This window comes from Parasteatoda tepidariorum, chromosome 3, assembly GCF_043381705.1.
Source record: "Parasteatoda tepidariorum isolate YZ-2023 chromosome 3, CAS_Ptep_4.0, whole genome shotgun sequence".
NCBI lineage: Eukaryota > Metazoa > Arthropoda > Arachnida > Araneae > Theridiidae > Parasteatoda > Parasteatoda tepidariorum.
This window is the reverse complement of record NC_092206.1, coordinates 94439140-94456995: the sequence shown is the minus strand read 5'-3', so window position 1 is coordinate 94456995 and position 17856 is coordinate 94439140. Positions and strand designations below refer to the sequence as shown.

Below are 17856 nucleotides of genomic sequence, written 5' to 3'. Positions count from 1 at the left end.
ACTGTTAAGATTAGTATTAAGCTTGTGAAAATCTGTTAATGGTTAACACAAGCTAGTTTCGAATGATATCTTTTTTTTAAAATTATTATTCTGCCCACTGTACTTCCTTGCCACAAGTATCCCAGTCGTATGGAAATTGTTCTACCTGGAAAAACTCACTGTCATTCCAGAAAATCCACGCTGTCAGACAAACGAACCTGTCTGAAAAACGCGTGTGCTAATGGCTGGATTCCAATATTCAATAACATTTGCTACCACTTTTTATCATTCAAGGAATTTATTTTTCTTAATGTCAGGATTTATTTTTGTTGTATTATGTACAATAAAGTTTAGATCAGTTATTACATAATATTTTTTTTCCTCAAACGGTCAAAAAATTTAGTTTCTCATAACAGAATAAATTATTTATCATGATTATTTACTTAAGCAGAAATCAGGATTTTCCTAGTGTCAGTAAATAAGAAACTAGAGTAAATAACGAAGCACATTTTACGATCATTGCACTGATAAAAATAATCTCATATCATAGCAAAAATAAGGCTATATGTCACACTGTTTCCTTCTCAATTTGTTAAAAATTATTTTTTTGAGGAAACATTTGATCCACTTAGTTGTGGTTTTGCTCAGTTACAGATGTTATACCTACGGTATCGATAGACATCAAGTACAGTGAAACGTGTGGTCTACTTCTCTAAAGTACACCTCTTTTTTTTTTATCAAGAACCGAATTTAATCTACTTAATAAAAGGCAGTGAAACCTGTCTATCTTATATGCTGACACTGACACATGTCAAATTCGTCTAAGAGTGATATTAAGTGGTATTTTAAAGCCTTCATAAGTTGATCGAAAAAAATTTCTTAGGAAATATTCTATGATATTTATATTTTTATTGAGTTGGTAAAATAATATTAAAAGTTACCCTGAACCCCTTTGTGAGTTCACAAAATTGCTTTTCAGAACTTCATATCCGGATGCTCTGAAACTACTTTTAAGCTGGCTGGCATGGCGTGATGTATTTAATGAATCTGTGCCATCAAATGCACCGCATAAACTATGCTCAAGTAGATACCCAGATAGCAACATGAGGTTTATTTTCACTCATCAAAAACCTTTAAATGTAAACCTAAAAAGGTTTGTAATGCGGTTTACGTGTAAACCTTCTGACCTTAAAACGAGATCTGTGACAATCTGCACTATTCTACGCACATTATCCTAATTCAAAAGCTTAGAAAACAACCTTCTAAGCAAAAACTTTAAACCAAGGTTGACTTAGGGTTTTCAAGCGTGAAAAAATCCTTTAATAAAGCTAGTCTCAAGGTGAAAATACTCTTAAACCTAGGTAATTACAAGGTTTCTTTTAGCGAAGTCTTGTATGCTCAGCTAAAATCCACCTTGTCATGAAATTTTAATGGACAATGCAATTTGATCCTATCGCTTGTGTGACGTCAGCTAAAACGTCATGATGGACCTAAGTGACCATACTTTTTAAAAAAGCTTTGAAAAATAATTTTTAATCCGTTTAGGATGAAAAGTTTGAAATTGCAATGTTTTTGCTTTGTTGAAAAAAATGTTTTTAGAACAAGCATTTTTGTGACAGTAAAAAGAAAATTCCCTCACAAGGCTGCCGTAAGGTTACATGCTTTATGGGTATTTTTGTTTAAAGTTTTCTTTTAAAAAAATGCAAATTATAAAGCTGATAATGTGTTACATTAAGTTAGTTGAATGTGACTTCTGTGGATAAAGTATCAATGGAGAATCCACTGAATGAATCAGTGTTATACATTACCATATGGATAGAAAAATTTGTCACATATTTGGAGAAACCACAAACATCACCATGGGGATCGGAAAGTCCATTATTTGAATGGGAGAATCCGTGATGTGAATAGGACATTACTGGAGAATGCTCTGGATGGCTCATGTTAATGTAGATTGGGAAATTTACAATCTGGATCAGGGATTTCATTATATGAATAGGACGGGATTTGGATAATCAACTAAGTGGATCAGTGTCTATGCCGACCGAAAAATCCTTAATTGAGATCAGAGAATCCAAAATGTGAATCAAAAATCGACATCGTGGATCAGATAATCCTCTGCTTTGACAAAGAGTGGGTCACCACGTACATGGAGAATCATCTGTGGCTCAGGTGACGTGCATCACAATTAAGATCAGAATAATCTAAAATAAGTGCCGCGATGGCTCGGAGACTAAAAGAGCCGAGCAGTCATTATGAAGGACTGGGGTTCGATCCTCAATAAAGGCAGCCCTCGCACCTTCTGATCGACGGATACAAGCTTCTCTGAAAAGTAAAGGCGGTCTTTGCGTAATACCGCCGCAATCATATCATTGGTCTTGACATTGTAGAGCCTTAACCTCCACGACAACCTGGCTTACAACGGGCTGTAGTGGGAATTCTTTACTTTTAATCCACAAGAAAGTTCTAAAATAAAATTATCTTTTGCTTACAGTTATCGGTGCTTTATAACTAAAATGCAAACAAGAAAAGGATTTTCACTTCTATATGTTTCATGTGTTAGAGCAAAATGATAAATGCACATCATATCTTGACTCGTTTTTCGTCCCGGAAATAAATTCGAAAAATTTACTCTCACAACATTTCCTCTCGAAAGAAAATAAAAGAGATGTGGTTTCGATATCCGGCATGACTGATAACAAATAAATGGCGCTCTTTTTACTTTCTATACGACAATTCTCTTCCATTCACTTAAGAGCTTTCAGAAATGGCACTTCGCATTAAAGTAAGTTAATTTTTGATTAACAATTGTTTTATGATATCCTTTTTACTACACGAATCAAAATATAAGTGTAAATAAATCTGTTGCGTAACCTTCCGCATTGTTTGATAAAAAAAAAATGCTCACTTCAAAATGCCGACACTTTTATCGGCCCTTCACGCTTTGGGTGCGCCTTTATTTATCTTCATTCTCCTATAGCGCTTAAACTTAAGTCAAGTTTTAATCCATGCAGGAAAAAAAAATACTCTATCCACAATTTTGCATTTACACAAATGCAATTCCATCACACTTTTAGCCTTGTATTTTCCCCATCTAAATAGTTTTTTACTAGTTTCAAAACAACATATTTATACTTGAAAAATAGCAATAATTAAAGGTCTTACGTTTTTTCGTTGTACACCGTAACCCGGCGTTGAATGAAGTACTGATAATAATGTAGAAAAAGTTCGATTTTTACCAAGGGTAGACTGTTTTGTCATTTTGATAGATGTTTATATGGGTATTATCTATCATTTTGTCATTAGAAAACATGATATGAGCCGTGGAATGTTTTTAAAAGCAACGTCCAATAAGATAAAATTTCAGCACTATAGTAGTATGAACGCAATATTCAATATTATATTTGACAAAGATGCGCAAATTTGATGGTGACAACTTGGCGGCAACTATTAGCAAGTTATTTCAAGTGAAATGTTTCAATGTCAAGTGTTTCATTGTACTTTGAACTCGGTTATTAAATAAAAAAAATATTTACACGCATCTAGTATTTACTTATAATTTTGGTTTTGGAGATATGAATACAACGTCGCAGAATTGGCAATGCTCGCAAATAAAAATAGTCTTACATAAAATAACTAGGAATAAAAAAAAGTTAACTTTAAAAACAAAATTTACTTTCTAATCTTAAGTAATATTCATTGCTAGTAATCTGATAATCTATCTAATGTTCATTGCTAGTGACCTGATAATCAATCTAACGTTCATTGCTAATCTGATAATCTATCGAATGTTCAATGCCAATGTTAATTGCTAGTAACGTGATAATCTATCTAATGTTCATTGTTAATCTGATAATCTATCTAATGTTTATTGCTAGTGACCAGATAATCTGTCTAATGTTCATTGCGAATCTGATTATCTATCCAATGTTTATAGCTACTCTAATAATCTATATATCTAATGTTCATTGCCAATCTGATAATCTATCTAATGTTTATTGCTAGTGACCTGATAATCTATCTAATGTTCATTGCGAATCTGATAATCTATCTAATGTTTATAGCTACTCTAAAAATCTATATATCTAATGTTCATTGCTAGTAATCTGATAATCTATCTAATATTCATTGCTAATCTGATAATCTATCCAATGTTCATTGCTAATCTGATAATCTATCTTATGTTACTCTTGATAGTATGGATCATTGTACCTTACTTTCCACATAAACATTTTCTCTCCTATAATACCAAAAACTATCGCATTAATTTTATATTTATTACTAAGCTTCGGATGTAATTATTACGCACCCACATATATTGTTGTTGTTTATTTTCCCATGATACTTTACTAAATAAATAAATATTTCCATTAAAATATAAGAAAGATTGAATAATATCAGTTTACAAGGAAAGTTAAAAAATTTACTAAACAATTATTTAAAAAAAGTTGTTTGCAGAAAGCAATGTAATTTCTCCAATCTCTATATCTCTTCTTTTATTTCCAGATGCGTCCACCGATATATGCCATCATTGTATTATTTATGATAGAAAACTTGATGCGAAGTAAGTACCTTATAATTCAAACATTTTTCCACCATTATCAAAATAATTAATAAAAACTAGTAAATAATTATAAAACATACATTTCTTACACAGAATTATCTTTAGATAAACAAATTTCCTAATTGTGTGCAAAAACTTTTAAATTCACTTTCAGAAATATGGCAAAATACTCATTAAAAAAAGGAAAATAATATTAAGGAATTCAAACTCTCGATCGCTCTCCTGGTCCAAACAATCGGGACAGATTTTTTTTCTCTCCATATTTCGGCTCCCCCCTTCCTATTTTGTTGGTCAAGAATCAGAATCCGTGTGTGTGTTTATTCAGAGAAAATATGTTTTGGGGTATAATTTTTTTTATACTTAAATTATCATGTGCACTAATTAATTAACATTATTGAAGTTAAGCTTTTGAATTATAAAAATTGAGACCCAGTACGTAAAATTCTAATTGTTTGGTTAAAGTTATTCAATGTACTCAATCTTCTTATTTGACTTACTTAAATAAAATTAAAATATAAACTAATTTAATATTTATTTCAAATCTAAATTTTCATTTTTTGCGATCCTTAAATATTTCTTATTGTATTAGAGGGACCGGAAAGTAATGTTGTTTCGGTGCATTTGATATTTTTTGTTATCAAGATTTTATTTTTATTCAATAATTTATTCACCCTCTTTAGCAACAACCTTTCAATGTCGGATCGAAAATGAATCGAAATGGATCGAAAAAAAATGAATTGGTTTTTAAGACTAACGAATATTTAATGCGTCGAAGCGACATTACTTTCCGGTCCCCCTAATGTTATAAAGTAGATTAATCAAACTCAATTTTAGAGCTATATAAATCTCATTTTATTTCATATTTGATTTGATTTTATGTTGTTTTTTTTTTAGTTTCATTTCTGCAGTATTAAATGAAAAAAAAAGACTAAATCAAATTTTTTTTTATTTAGAATTGTAGAAATCATTTTTCCAAATCGTTTGATATTAGGATTTATAGTACGTTTTCTTTTTTATCTAACTTAACACATGATTATAGAGAAATTTTTTTAAGGAATTCAAAATAGAATATGTTCTAGCAATAAGAAATATTATTTGAAATTTATTTGAAAAACATCATGTCAGATTTTGACGCGTAAAGCACCCAGTCTAAAAATTGTCTTTCATTTTTTCCTTAAATTAGGTCTACTTCATAGAATAAAAGATTTATTTTTAAATTAACGGATGCAACTTCCAAATTTTTGTTGCAAAATATAAGTTACTTTTCTGAAAAACAATCCAAGCATAATAGAGTTTTCCATCTCCTTCAAAATTCATATTGCCCATAATTAACTTTTCAAATCGCCTCCTTCAAAATTCCTGTTGATCATAATTAATTTTAAAAACGTCTCCTTCAAAATTTATATTGCCCATAATTAATTTGTCAAATCATCTCCTTCAAAATTCACATTGGCATTATTTAGTATTTTTATGCTATAATCTGTGGTATAATTACGTCTCCCTTAAAATTTATATTGCCGATAATTAATTTGTCAAATCGTCTCCTTCAAAATTCACATTGGCATTAATTAGTATTTTCATGCTATAATCTGTGGTATAATTATGACTACAGAAAATTGCATAGCTATGTAAGTAGTTTATTATTTGTTGAATGATTACATTAAAACGAGATTATTATTAAAATATTATTAATTTATTCCTAATAAGCTCGGTAAAACAAATAATTTATAAGGCTAAAACAATTAAGGCAGTGTTTATGGTTTAGCATTGAAGTTTTTTTTAAAGTAATTTCAGATTTTTAAATCTAGATTTTTGATCTTTTTAATTTTAGCTGTGAGTCTCAAATCGAAAATCCTAAAAAATAATTGACAACAATCGATTCAAGAAAAATAGATGATTTACAACGTTCTGCTTTAGAAAATAATTTTTTTTAAACCTAGTTTCTGAATTCGTAATAAATCATTTGAAAATGGCGCTTCTAACTGGGAAAAACTATAAAACAATGTTTTAAAAATGAACACTAGTTTGCAATAACAATGTGGTCTGATGATTGAACTGAAAGACGCACTTGCAAATATTTCAATTGTAGTAGTCTGACACGCAACAGAAAACATTATTTGAGTGCTTTTATTAACGACAGAGTCAACTGGTAACGATATTGGTAATTATTTTTTAAATTTAATGGGAGAATTAACTCATTTCTTAAGCAGAACTCAGCAAACCATAAATTTCCATCTCTTTTCGTTTTTCTCTCGGTGGATTTTTTCAAATCGTCAGTCATTTTTGGAATACCCTCTGATAAAATGATCCAAATAAAGGTTAACTTTCATTTTTAGGTAAGAAAAATTCATTTTCTAATAGTATTTTAATTTTGTTTCAGGCGCAGTCGCCAATGATCATCTTTGCGGGAAGGAAACCTGTGCGCAGTGTATAGCAGAGAGTCCGTTGTGCGCATGGTGTTCACAAGAAGTATGTTTAGATATAATCAATTCAGAAATTTAAAAAGTGACTCAATTGAAGGCAAACATTAGCAAGTTTCTTTTTCACGTAGAAATTTTAGGTCTTCTGTGCTATTTAAGACAAATATAACGAGCATTTCGTGTTTGATTTTTTAAATGTGTACACAGCTCAAAATACGTATTTATTCTAGTTATTCAAGGTGTTTCGTTTATTTCTCGCAGTGTTCATGTCTACGTAAAAGTCAATATACACTTCCTCATCTGAATTGCAAATATACTGTTGAAAAAAATGTTGTTGAACTTGCACACTTTTTTAAAAAAACCAATTACACTGTCATTTCCCCTTATACTGTCATTTTATGAACAATATCATTATCTGAATTTAAATTATCTTAGCGTAATCTTTGATGTTTACACTTTTTGTTATTAAAAATAATTTTTTTCACTGAATCTTTTGCTGTTCGATTGAAAGACATTAAAAAATATTTTAAAAGCATTCGTAATAAACGTGTTGGGTTATTTTCGTTAATAGTCTTTAGTGACGCTGAATTCTATACTCCGTATCAAGTTAAAAAAAAAGACTATTACGGTTTGGAAATTAAGTATTGCGGTATAAGTATTAAGTATAATCATCAACGACCTTTTTATTTCGTTAACAACTTATACGAATAGGCTTTTAAAAACAATATAAAAGATTTTTGAAGTTAAACACGCCAGACAGAAATTTGATTTGTGCTATCTTTTACACAAGGAATTATTAGAAAAAGGTTGCAATTTCGTACTCATACTGGAATCCTAGACTTTTCGGCATATTTCGATAAATAAGGAGAATATTCGCTCTTGAAAAAAAAATTATATGACGTTTAAGGAGCATTGAATTTGATTAGACCACTAAAAATGGCGCGTCTAATACTGACATGCCCTTAACAAATCAATGGGATAACTGCAAGTGACGTAGTGTGGCATCTCGATCCTAATTGGTTGTTGAAACGTGGCATTTGTTTATGTTAGCAACTGTTCTTTCCATTCTATTTCTGGTTAGCCAAGCCCGTCAAGTATCGATTCTCTTATGTGACACATTCTAACTTTTTTCACAAATATTATTTCTCAAAGATTCCAATTCTTTCACTATATATTTACACAGAGACTTAACACAAAGACAGGCACGAAGCCATGTAGAACATAAACAAACGAATTATGCATCGAAGTTGCCAGGTATACAAAACAAAATTATATCAATAAAATGCATAAACAAGTAATAAATCTACGTTAAGTAAAAAAAGTAGACGAGAAAGAATTATATTTCAACTAATTCGATGTGCGATATGGCTGCGCATTTAATTAAATTATCGTTAATTAACATTCTAACTTATGTGGAGAAACTTAGCTCAACTTTAATACGCCATTTTGCTGATAAAAATTAGCTGGTGCTGACGTCATAGATCACATATATGGGTTTTGGAGTTCTTCTTGAAGTACAAGTACTCACTTGAGATACAGTATTTTTTAAAATTTTGTTTCGGTCTCGAAGAAAATCGTCTGCAAAAAGCAATATTTGTTATTCTTTCGTAAATGTTTTAAATCAGAGTTGGCGAGTCATATTTTAGATTTTTCTATTATTCGCGTTTTGGAGCTTGGCATCAATTTGGCGTGTATTTATGTGTAAACGGGATCTCTCAACAGGGATATTGGGTTTTTCTTAACTTGTAACAGAATTTAGTAAAAGTTTGTTCATCTTACACTTTTTCACATTAAACAAAGAAACTTCAGCACTTGTTTTTTTAAATAGCACTGAGAGAGATATGAGAAGTGTTTTATTTTTCATTACATCATTCTTTTCAACAATTACGTTTTAAACTGCCTAAGTACTTACATTTTTTTTATTTGCCACTGTCGTCTTGGCAGGTATTGCTCCACAACAAATTCTTGAATTGGCTAAATATCAACTTCACACTTTACAAAACAGCATGTGATGTCAGATGTCAGACGAGCCCTAGACAGAAAAGCCACTTCAACACAATCTTATCAGCTGTGTCCTTGAAGATCTGACCTACCTGAATCATTATTATTTATTAGGTTTTTCTATTATTAAAAGTTTAAAAATATTCCCCAAAAATATCTAAATTAATCAATGAATATGAATTTCAATAACAGAAATTTGTTACAGAGCTTCCTATTAAAATAAATAAACCACGAATGAAATTATTTTTACTGAATTTTTTTAATGAACTCGCTTACAGTTAGGTGGGAACTTGCAATCAAAATTTCGACCACTTTCCGACAAGAAAAAGCGTTAAATTTTCCACTTTAGCTCTCGGCCAAACACGAGTTTTATTGTTTTCTATTCGCTGAATCTAATCCGAATTTCAAGCAAAATTTATCGCGAAATTAGCTTCGAGAGATTTCAACTTAGCTAGAGTACTTATATTTTAATCGGAACTCAGTGTAGTGTGAAAATAGAGGCTTCAACTATTTATAGCATCCCACGAGCAGTTGGATGTTGCTCTGTGTTTCTTTATTTTACCATCAAGCTTTTGACGCAGAATGTTCATTAAACATATTTTCATAGTTTTTAATCGTATTTTGTATTAATTTAGCTCGAAATATATCAAAGATATTATCTTTAGCATTTTAATAATTTGTTGTTATGAAATACAGCATGAAACATCTGTGTCTTTTTCTGCATTTAGGGTAAAATCTTCCAAATAATAATTTTTCAAATTTGTTTTCATTTACAGTTATTCAGATCTAAAATAAACAGATATTCATCGTTAAATTTCTTTAATTTACAAAATCAATTAATGAAAATTTTTGAATATAAATGGAAAAAAAAAATTTCCAAACTACAAATATAATTCCGACAATCCAGCAGATTTGTTTAGTAAATATTAGGCTGTTTTTTACAATTAGAAAACACCAAAACTTTTGCTTGCAATTAGAACGTCAGAAAAACGAAATAGAAAAGGGACATCGATGTCTCATCTGCGTCAAAGGGTTTAGGGAAAATTAAATTCGTCTTTAACCATTTACTGAGTGGTTAAATTAATTTGCTTGCTTGTGAAGATGTTTGTTAAATTTATTTCAGGGTTACTCAAAATCTGGAGCCAGAAGATGTGATATCTTAGAAAATCTGAAGAAGAAATGTAATCCTGATAGTATATTTTTACCGAAGGAAACAATAGATATTATCACGGTAACTCAATGACATTTGTAATATGATACTGATAGCATATTTTCACCAAGGGAAGCATTAGATTCAATTATGGTAACTCAATGACATTTGTAATATGATACTGATAGCATATTTTTCACCAAGGGAAGCATTAGATTCTATTATGGTAACTCAATAGCATTTATAATATGATACTGATAACACATTTTCAGCAATAGACCGTATCATGGTAACTAAATGAGTTTTGTATAGTTATCCTGATAACATATTTTCATCAAGAGAAACAATAGATCATATAACGATAATTCAATAAGATTTGTAATATAATATTGATAACTTATTTTCACCAAGGGAAACAATAGATCATATAACGGTAATTCAATGAGATTTGTAATTTGTATAATATTGCTAACTTATTTTCACCAAGGGAAACAATAAATCCTATCACGGTAACTCAATGAGTTTTGTAATGTAATCCTGATAACATATTTTCATCAAGGGAAACAATACATCGTTTCCCAGTACCTCAACGATTTTGTATTGTAAACCTGATAACATATATTTTAACCATGAGAAACAGTAAATCCTATCACGGTAACTCAATGAGTTTTATAATGTAATCCTGATAACATATTTTCATCAAGGGAAACAACAGATCGTATCACGAAAATTTAATGAGATTTGTAATATAATATTGATAATTGATAACTTATTTTCACCAAGGGAAACAATAGATTCTATTATGGTAACTCAAATAGCATTTGTAATATTATACTGATAAGCCGACCGGTGTGTAGGGGGCAGGGAACTGTCCTTACGTCAGAAAGGTTCTGGGTTTGAATCCCGGGGAAGGCATGGATGTTCTTTCCTTCTCTCTACTATCTATCCTCACTGGGGGAGCAACGTTGGCCCACCTAATATGGTGCCCCTGAAAGAGAGGCCAACAAAATCGCCCTGTATATGCCTGAATTGACGAATGTTAACACAGGTGGACATTGGAAGAAAAAAAATATTATACTGATAACATATTGTCAGCAAGGGAAACAATAGATTCAGTAACGTACCACAATGTTTTTTGCTACGTTGCTTTCTGATACGTTTAAAATAATTATCCCATCATGAATGATTTTTAATCGACTTTCAAAAAGTACAAATTTAGATTTATAATATTAAAAAAAAGCAGTCATTAGCTTTTAACATAACTTTATTTGCTTTTAACAAAGTATAATATTTTTATTCTTATTTCATTGCAGGGCTCTAAGATTTATATATTATCAAATATGAAAATTAATCTTACAAGTTACTTTATTTTGTGCAGGATATGAGTTTGAGTGATAAAGGAGCAAAAGAAAGCGAAGCTATACAGATAAAGCCGCAAGAAATAACAATAAAACTCAGACCAAGTAAGCAACATAATTTGTTTACAACTAAATATCGTATTATTCTGTTGCGTTTATATTTTCATGATATTTATAAACTATCGACTAACTAGAATTTTAATAAAATTCATGATTTCTTTTCTGTGATAGCAAGTTTGATTTTAACAATATTTATACGGGGCGTTTCCTGCTTTTATTTTTACATAATAATATTTTTACTTAATTCAATAAGTTTAGGTATTGCTCATATCTTAAGTATTATAGTGGAAATCACGTTTGCATTGCTTTTGCGGAAAAATACGTCATTTTTAAATAACTTATCAATTAGATAAAAACAAATCAAGCTCTATGTTATCGTTAATTGACTAATAAAAAGGGTAAAATGTATTTCGACAATGTAAAATACATAATTTTACACTATTACATTACATTTATTATCATTACTGAGTTTTAGGACACACCAGAAAATACTTATTACTCATTTTTACTCCATGTGCAACAATGTAAATTACACAAATTTACATTGTTACATATATAGTGAAACTTATTAATTAATTGTGAAGTTTATTAATTAATTATTGTGAAATTTATAAATCAACCTATTTATTAATGAACCACATATTTGTTTATGAAAAACTTATGGCTGAACTTTACAAATGCGTTGGGAACCATTGCCAAGGAAGTTTGAAAAACCTGAACTACTCAAATGTGAAATACGTTTATTTTATTTTATAACCGGGGTTGAACCGTCGACCCGATTTCGGGTTAAGGGCTATAAATATTCAACTCCATAGCTTTGTAGTTTTGAACCTGTCCCAGAAGAGAAAGAAACTCCTTGACCAAGCATTGGAACAAATTATAGTCTTCGTGAGGCACTCTTTGATGGAACTAACCCATATTTGTATTTCATGGTGAAATCAGACTGGTTAGCCAGACGGCTAGGAAATTCTAATCCATGACCCGTCTACATGAGCATTGTGGTCGTTGCGAGCCTGATGCCGAATTCGAATCGAACGAAACTCACTGGGATTCGAACCTAGGTGACCTTATTTGGAGTCGAATATTCTATCTAATAAGCCACAGCTTGCAAAATAAATTAAATTAACGTAATATTGCTATAAAAATTTAATGTGATTTTCATTTGTTTGTTTATTAGATTCTGCACAGAAATTTAAGTTAGAATTTCGTCAGGCAGTGGATTATCCGGTAGATTTGTACTACTTGATGGATCTCTCCAACTCGATGGCAGACGACAAAGAAAAACTGGCTGAGCTGGGAAATAAATTGGCACGCGAAATGGAAACAATTACAACAAATTTCAGACTTGGGTTCGGATCATTTGTTGACAAAACTGTTGCACCATTCGTCAATTCTCACCCTGATAAGTATGAACAAACACAAACTCACATATACACTTAATTAATACATTTCAACGATAGAAAATGTGGACTTACAAATTCGGAAAGAGTAATTTTAAAACAGTTAGTTCTAGGTTTAATACATGTTAAGCTACTGAAATGATTAAAAAAAAGTAAAAGAAAGTCATCTGCTCTTTTTTTTATATAACTTTTAAATAGTAGTCATCCATTGTAACAGATTAACATTTTTGGGTCATGCTAAGAAAAATTCGGAAGGTTACCCCATTAATATCCTGATGCTCACAAAACCTAACGGATATTGAGCTAAAGGAAAGTCACCGGCTAGATGTTTGAGTGACATCGAAAAAGATATCTAAAAATTCAATATTAGAGAGGTATCGCTACAGATAGAACACGTTTGAAGGAGAGCGTGGTTGGGACTGACAAGGCCTACAAGTGGTTGTTGTGCATGTAAAGAAGATGATTCTTAGTTTGTGCTCAATCATTACTGACCTTCTTACTTATGCTACTTGGTTGTTAAAATACTTTGCAAAATTTATCTTTTTTCTTTTGCCGTATAAAGAATGCCCCATTAGTAGTTCGCACCAAAAAGGAACAATGATCATTAGTTTCAATTCATTCGCTTTTCGATTTTCTGGGGCTATCCCCTCATTTAAAAGTTTGATCAAAATTTCTCGACTCCTGAGAGGATTAATGCTAATCCAAATTCGCCAAAATATCGTTTACATCTTTCATCCACTCAACTCTTCAATCTTTACTATGGATGGTGTTTTCAGTAGAAATGTAAACAATAACAATCTCGAGATGTATGCCTGCTCTAGTTCCGGTTAGAAAGTTTGTAGCTGCTTACTACATGTTATTCTGCGAGGCGATATTTTCAAACGGATAATTTTGTTTTCAATAAAAAGAAATAAATTAGATAATTTCTAAACTCAAATCTGCCGTATTTCATAAGATATTAATGTTATTATGTAATTCTGGTGAGTTTGAAGTGAAAATTTGCTTTAGTTATTTAGAGATGCATTGTTAAAAAGGTGACATGGTTGCTATATTTTGAATAACTCGCTTTTTTGGCAGTCTTGATGTGGCCTCTTTCCATAAGTTCATTACTGTTTGTTCGTGTTGCAGGCTGTGCACCATCTTACGTTAGTGTTAACACTTTTAGCATTGTAAACACAAGTAATAAGTAATCAAATACATTGTTCGTAAGAATCTCAGAGAGGTATCATCATTGTTCGCAATGATGCCAAATGGCTTTAAAACACAACGGAAACAGTAACCCGGAAATTTAGGCGGTACCGAGCTTGCAGCGTTCCCTAGTGTAGAAAACACCGTCCATCAAATGTGATTCTAAATGTGTAGAAAATAATTGATTCCTTTTAGACAAATTTTTAAAAAAATAAAAATTATGCTCCGGATGGTGCACCATGTATTAAACTCACTAAGGCTTCTCTGTGTGATTTAGATTGAAAGAGCCTTGTACAGGATGTGCAGCTCCCTATGGTTTTAAAAACAATATGCCTCTGAGTTCCAAGACGCGTGAGTTTGCCAAAAACGTGCATCAAGCTCCCGTATCTGGAAATCTTGATGCACCAGAAGGAGGGTTGGATGCTCTGATGCAAGCAATAGTTTGCGAAGTAAGTCATACCTGTTTCTTTTATTCCTTCCAAAGACAAGTTCATAGATCTTTAATTTTTGATTTTAAAAAAAAATCATTAAAATGATTTGCTTTTAAAATATACGTAGCATTTCTCTTGTACCCGAAGATATTTCTATCTGGNTATTCATATATCTAATAATAAGCATCTGAGATATTAAGAATTAGTTTTTAAATGTTGAATTTTTACATCACATACGAAACAAAAACAATGTCTGTAAACTTTGCAGAATGAAAGTTGCAGTTGCTAGCTTAGGATAGATAAGACAAACAGAGCTACAAGCAGAGTGTATCTCTAACAGCAATAAAACTCATTTAATTTCCTTCGATTGGTGTCTGCTAAACTATTTCAAAACTATGGCTTTTATTGCTTTCATATATAGAATTCTATCTTACAATTAATTATTAATCATGTATTTTTATTGCAAATTGATATTGACATGCGCAATTGTAAATTGCGATGAGAATTATTTTTGTATTTTGTTTTAAAACGACAAGAATTATTTTTGCAAAAATTTTCATAACAAATTTAAATACATAAAAATATGAATTATTTTACTAAGGGGCTGGTGAAAAGAAATCTGAATAAAAAGAATTTGTTTTTAAATTCCAGTTTCTTATTACTTTCGGTTGAAACATTTGTAAAAAGCTTTTACACATTGTACATAACTTGACGAAGTCATACTTAGTATATAACGAACACACAAGCTTATTTAAGCAACAAGCCTATTACACTAAGCACACAAGGCACAATGAAGAATTGTAGACTGTCTATTAGATATAAAAAAAAATAAGAAAAACATGATTACATTTCACATTTTCAAGAACAATAAAAAAAAAGACAGTTGAGAAATAAAAGTTTTACAAGAATCTATTTTTAAATAAAATTGTGAAACATAAACATTAAAGCAAGTATGAATTTTTCATTCAAAACAAGAACTGCTTATAAAAAATACAAGAGCGATGTGAAGATAGAAGTGAATAAGAAAAACATTTATAAATAAAACAGAATAGCACAATCATTTTTCTACTCAATCAACGAAATAGGGTTGCACGCTGTTGTAAGATGTGACGTAAGGATTGGGCGGGTTACCATATTCTCAATTTTTCGGTTTTCAGAAAGCTTATTCTAGACCGCGCCAAGCGGTGCCAAAACCGTGAGCATTTCCGTGAGTGCGAACGGACTGTTCGACGCACATTGCGCCGTATAGGGTATGGAAGCAGACGACTGAAGGGGTGGTCATAATAATTTGGCCACTCAGTGTATATTTTTAGAATTCTTGTCAAATATGAAGTCAGGAATGTTTAAACATTAGGGGTCTCAAATTCATTTTTAAGGATCATCAAATCGAACTTCGATTAAATGAGATTTTTTCCGAATAAAAGTATTAGGAATCGTATATTTTGATTAGCTGTAAAGTTTCATAACTACGATAATTAAAGCTCGAGTAACAGGCCTATGACAAAACATTGAACAACATACAAGTTTTTATCTTGCTTGTGTTTTGTAATGTTTTGATTTTTTTTTATGCTTTGTGTTGCGATGTGTATCATAATAACTGAAAAAGTTTTTTTTTTTATCGAAGAGTCTTCAAATTTTGTGTATACGCCTTCCTCACAATTTTTAGATTAGTCTAAAATCTTTTTTAGTACGTTCGTAATATTTTTGTTTCAGTAGATTTTTTAAAAAAACAAAGTGCATTTTTCTCGAAATATAAATATAATTCTAATGAAGAAGTCATTACTTTTAGTTATTTTAATTTTAAGAAAAAATTCTTTTCGTCTATTTTATAGCAAAGTACTTGCAAGCGTAGTGATAAAAAAAATTCTCAATAACTTAATAATAATTCATTCAAACTTAATAATAGAATTCTCAATAACCATTCTCAACAACAATTTAAAAGTTTTGCTACTGAGTGTGTTATAAAAACGATATTTCTTAATATGTTTTTTTCTCAAAATGTCGAAAAAGGAAAAACAAAAATTCAGAGAAATTACAGCAAAAATAAACTTTTAATGCTGCAACTCGCCAAAAAAAAAATCGAAACTTTAATAATTTTCTATAAAGTTGTTGAGGGTGTCTAGATGCCTTAAGCAAAGAATAATCAAAATTCTATATTTGAATTTCATTTATCACTATTGAGGAAGGCGATACTCAAAACATTACAAAACTGTTTGATTGCCAGGAGAAATGGAAAAAAGAGGAAGAGCGATCATTAGAAACACCCTTCACTCTTTGCCATTGTATTTTATTGATTCTACTCAATGAGAATTGATATCTAAGAGCAGCCAGATGATCACAAAGGATTGAGGATCATCAGACTTTTTTTTCTTTGTATATATATATATATATATATATATATATATATCAGTAAAAAAATCTCCCAATTCATTACTTAATGTCCGCGTAAGACTATGTACCTTGCTAATTAATTGCCCACAATCAAATGCTCTTCATTTTGTTTTGATTTACAAGGAATATAGATAAAATAATTCATAATTTATGTAAATATTTAAACATTGCTGCCTTTATGAATGTTTTTTTTAAGAAAACAATCATATTTTGCGTTACACGTAAAGGGAAACCACGAAAATATCTTTCAGATTGCTTGACGCTTAAGGAGTTCCAGCGAAATGCTCAGTAATCGTAATGAATTTTTTTTATATAATAAATAATTTTTTTAGCGTCTTTGACAGACAGTCAATTATTTCGGTGAATATAGCGAGATGCTCTTCATATTTTTTGTAATTTTTAACTCATTCCAAAAATCAAAGTAACGTGCAATTTAAATATCGGCGTAAAACAATGTTTATAAAAGTTATAAAAATAATTTATTTTAACCAAGATTAAGTTGAAATTAAAGTAATAAAATTTTGCGTTACACGCAAAGGAAAACCTAGAAAATGTTTTTCAGATTGCTTGGCGGTAATAGGATTTCAACTAAATGTTCATCTTTATCTCAATGAAATTATTTTTTTATAAGCAGCCATTTTTTATTATTAATCAGGCCTAGCCGTTGTGGTTCAGAAGATCAGGAGTCTCCTTGAAGTCAGGCTAACCGTGGGATGTTTTCCTCAAAATGTAACGTAAATGCGGGCTAGTTCCATCAAGAAGTCCAATATGGAGGCAAATTTCTCTCAATACTTTATAAAGGACTCTCCCTGTCTTTTGGATATGATTTAAAATTGAATTTACGGAGTTAAACATGAGTAGGCGTAAGCACATAATTAGGTCGGCTGTTCGACGACGGTTATAAAATTATGAAA

At 30.6% G+C, this 17856-nt stretch overlaps 1 protein-coding gene across 1 annotated transcript in view; it reads left to right on the top strand.

Annotated features, from left to right (window-relative positions):
• Positions 1-2627: 2627 nt before the first annotated feature.
• LOC107451743 (integrin beta-PS) overlaps positions 2628-17856 on the top strand; it is a 51671-nt gene continuing 36442 nt past the window's right edge. Inside the window, exons 1-7 of the mRNA XM_043054866.2 lie at positions 2628-2764; positions 4486-4543; positions 6924-7012; positions 10088-10195; positions 11493-11577; positions 12710-12938; positions 14398-14569. Of these exons, the coding sequence (XP_042910800.1) occupies positions 2747-2764; positions 4486-4543; positions 6924-7012; positions 10088-10195; positions 11493-11577; positions 12710-12938; positions 14398-14569 (759 nt within the window). The 5' untranslated portion in view covers positions 2628-2746. The remainder of the gene's footprint in view (positions 2765-4485; positions 4544-6923; positions 7013-10087; positions 10196-11492; positions 11578-12709; positions 12939-14397; positions 14570-17856) is intronic.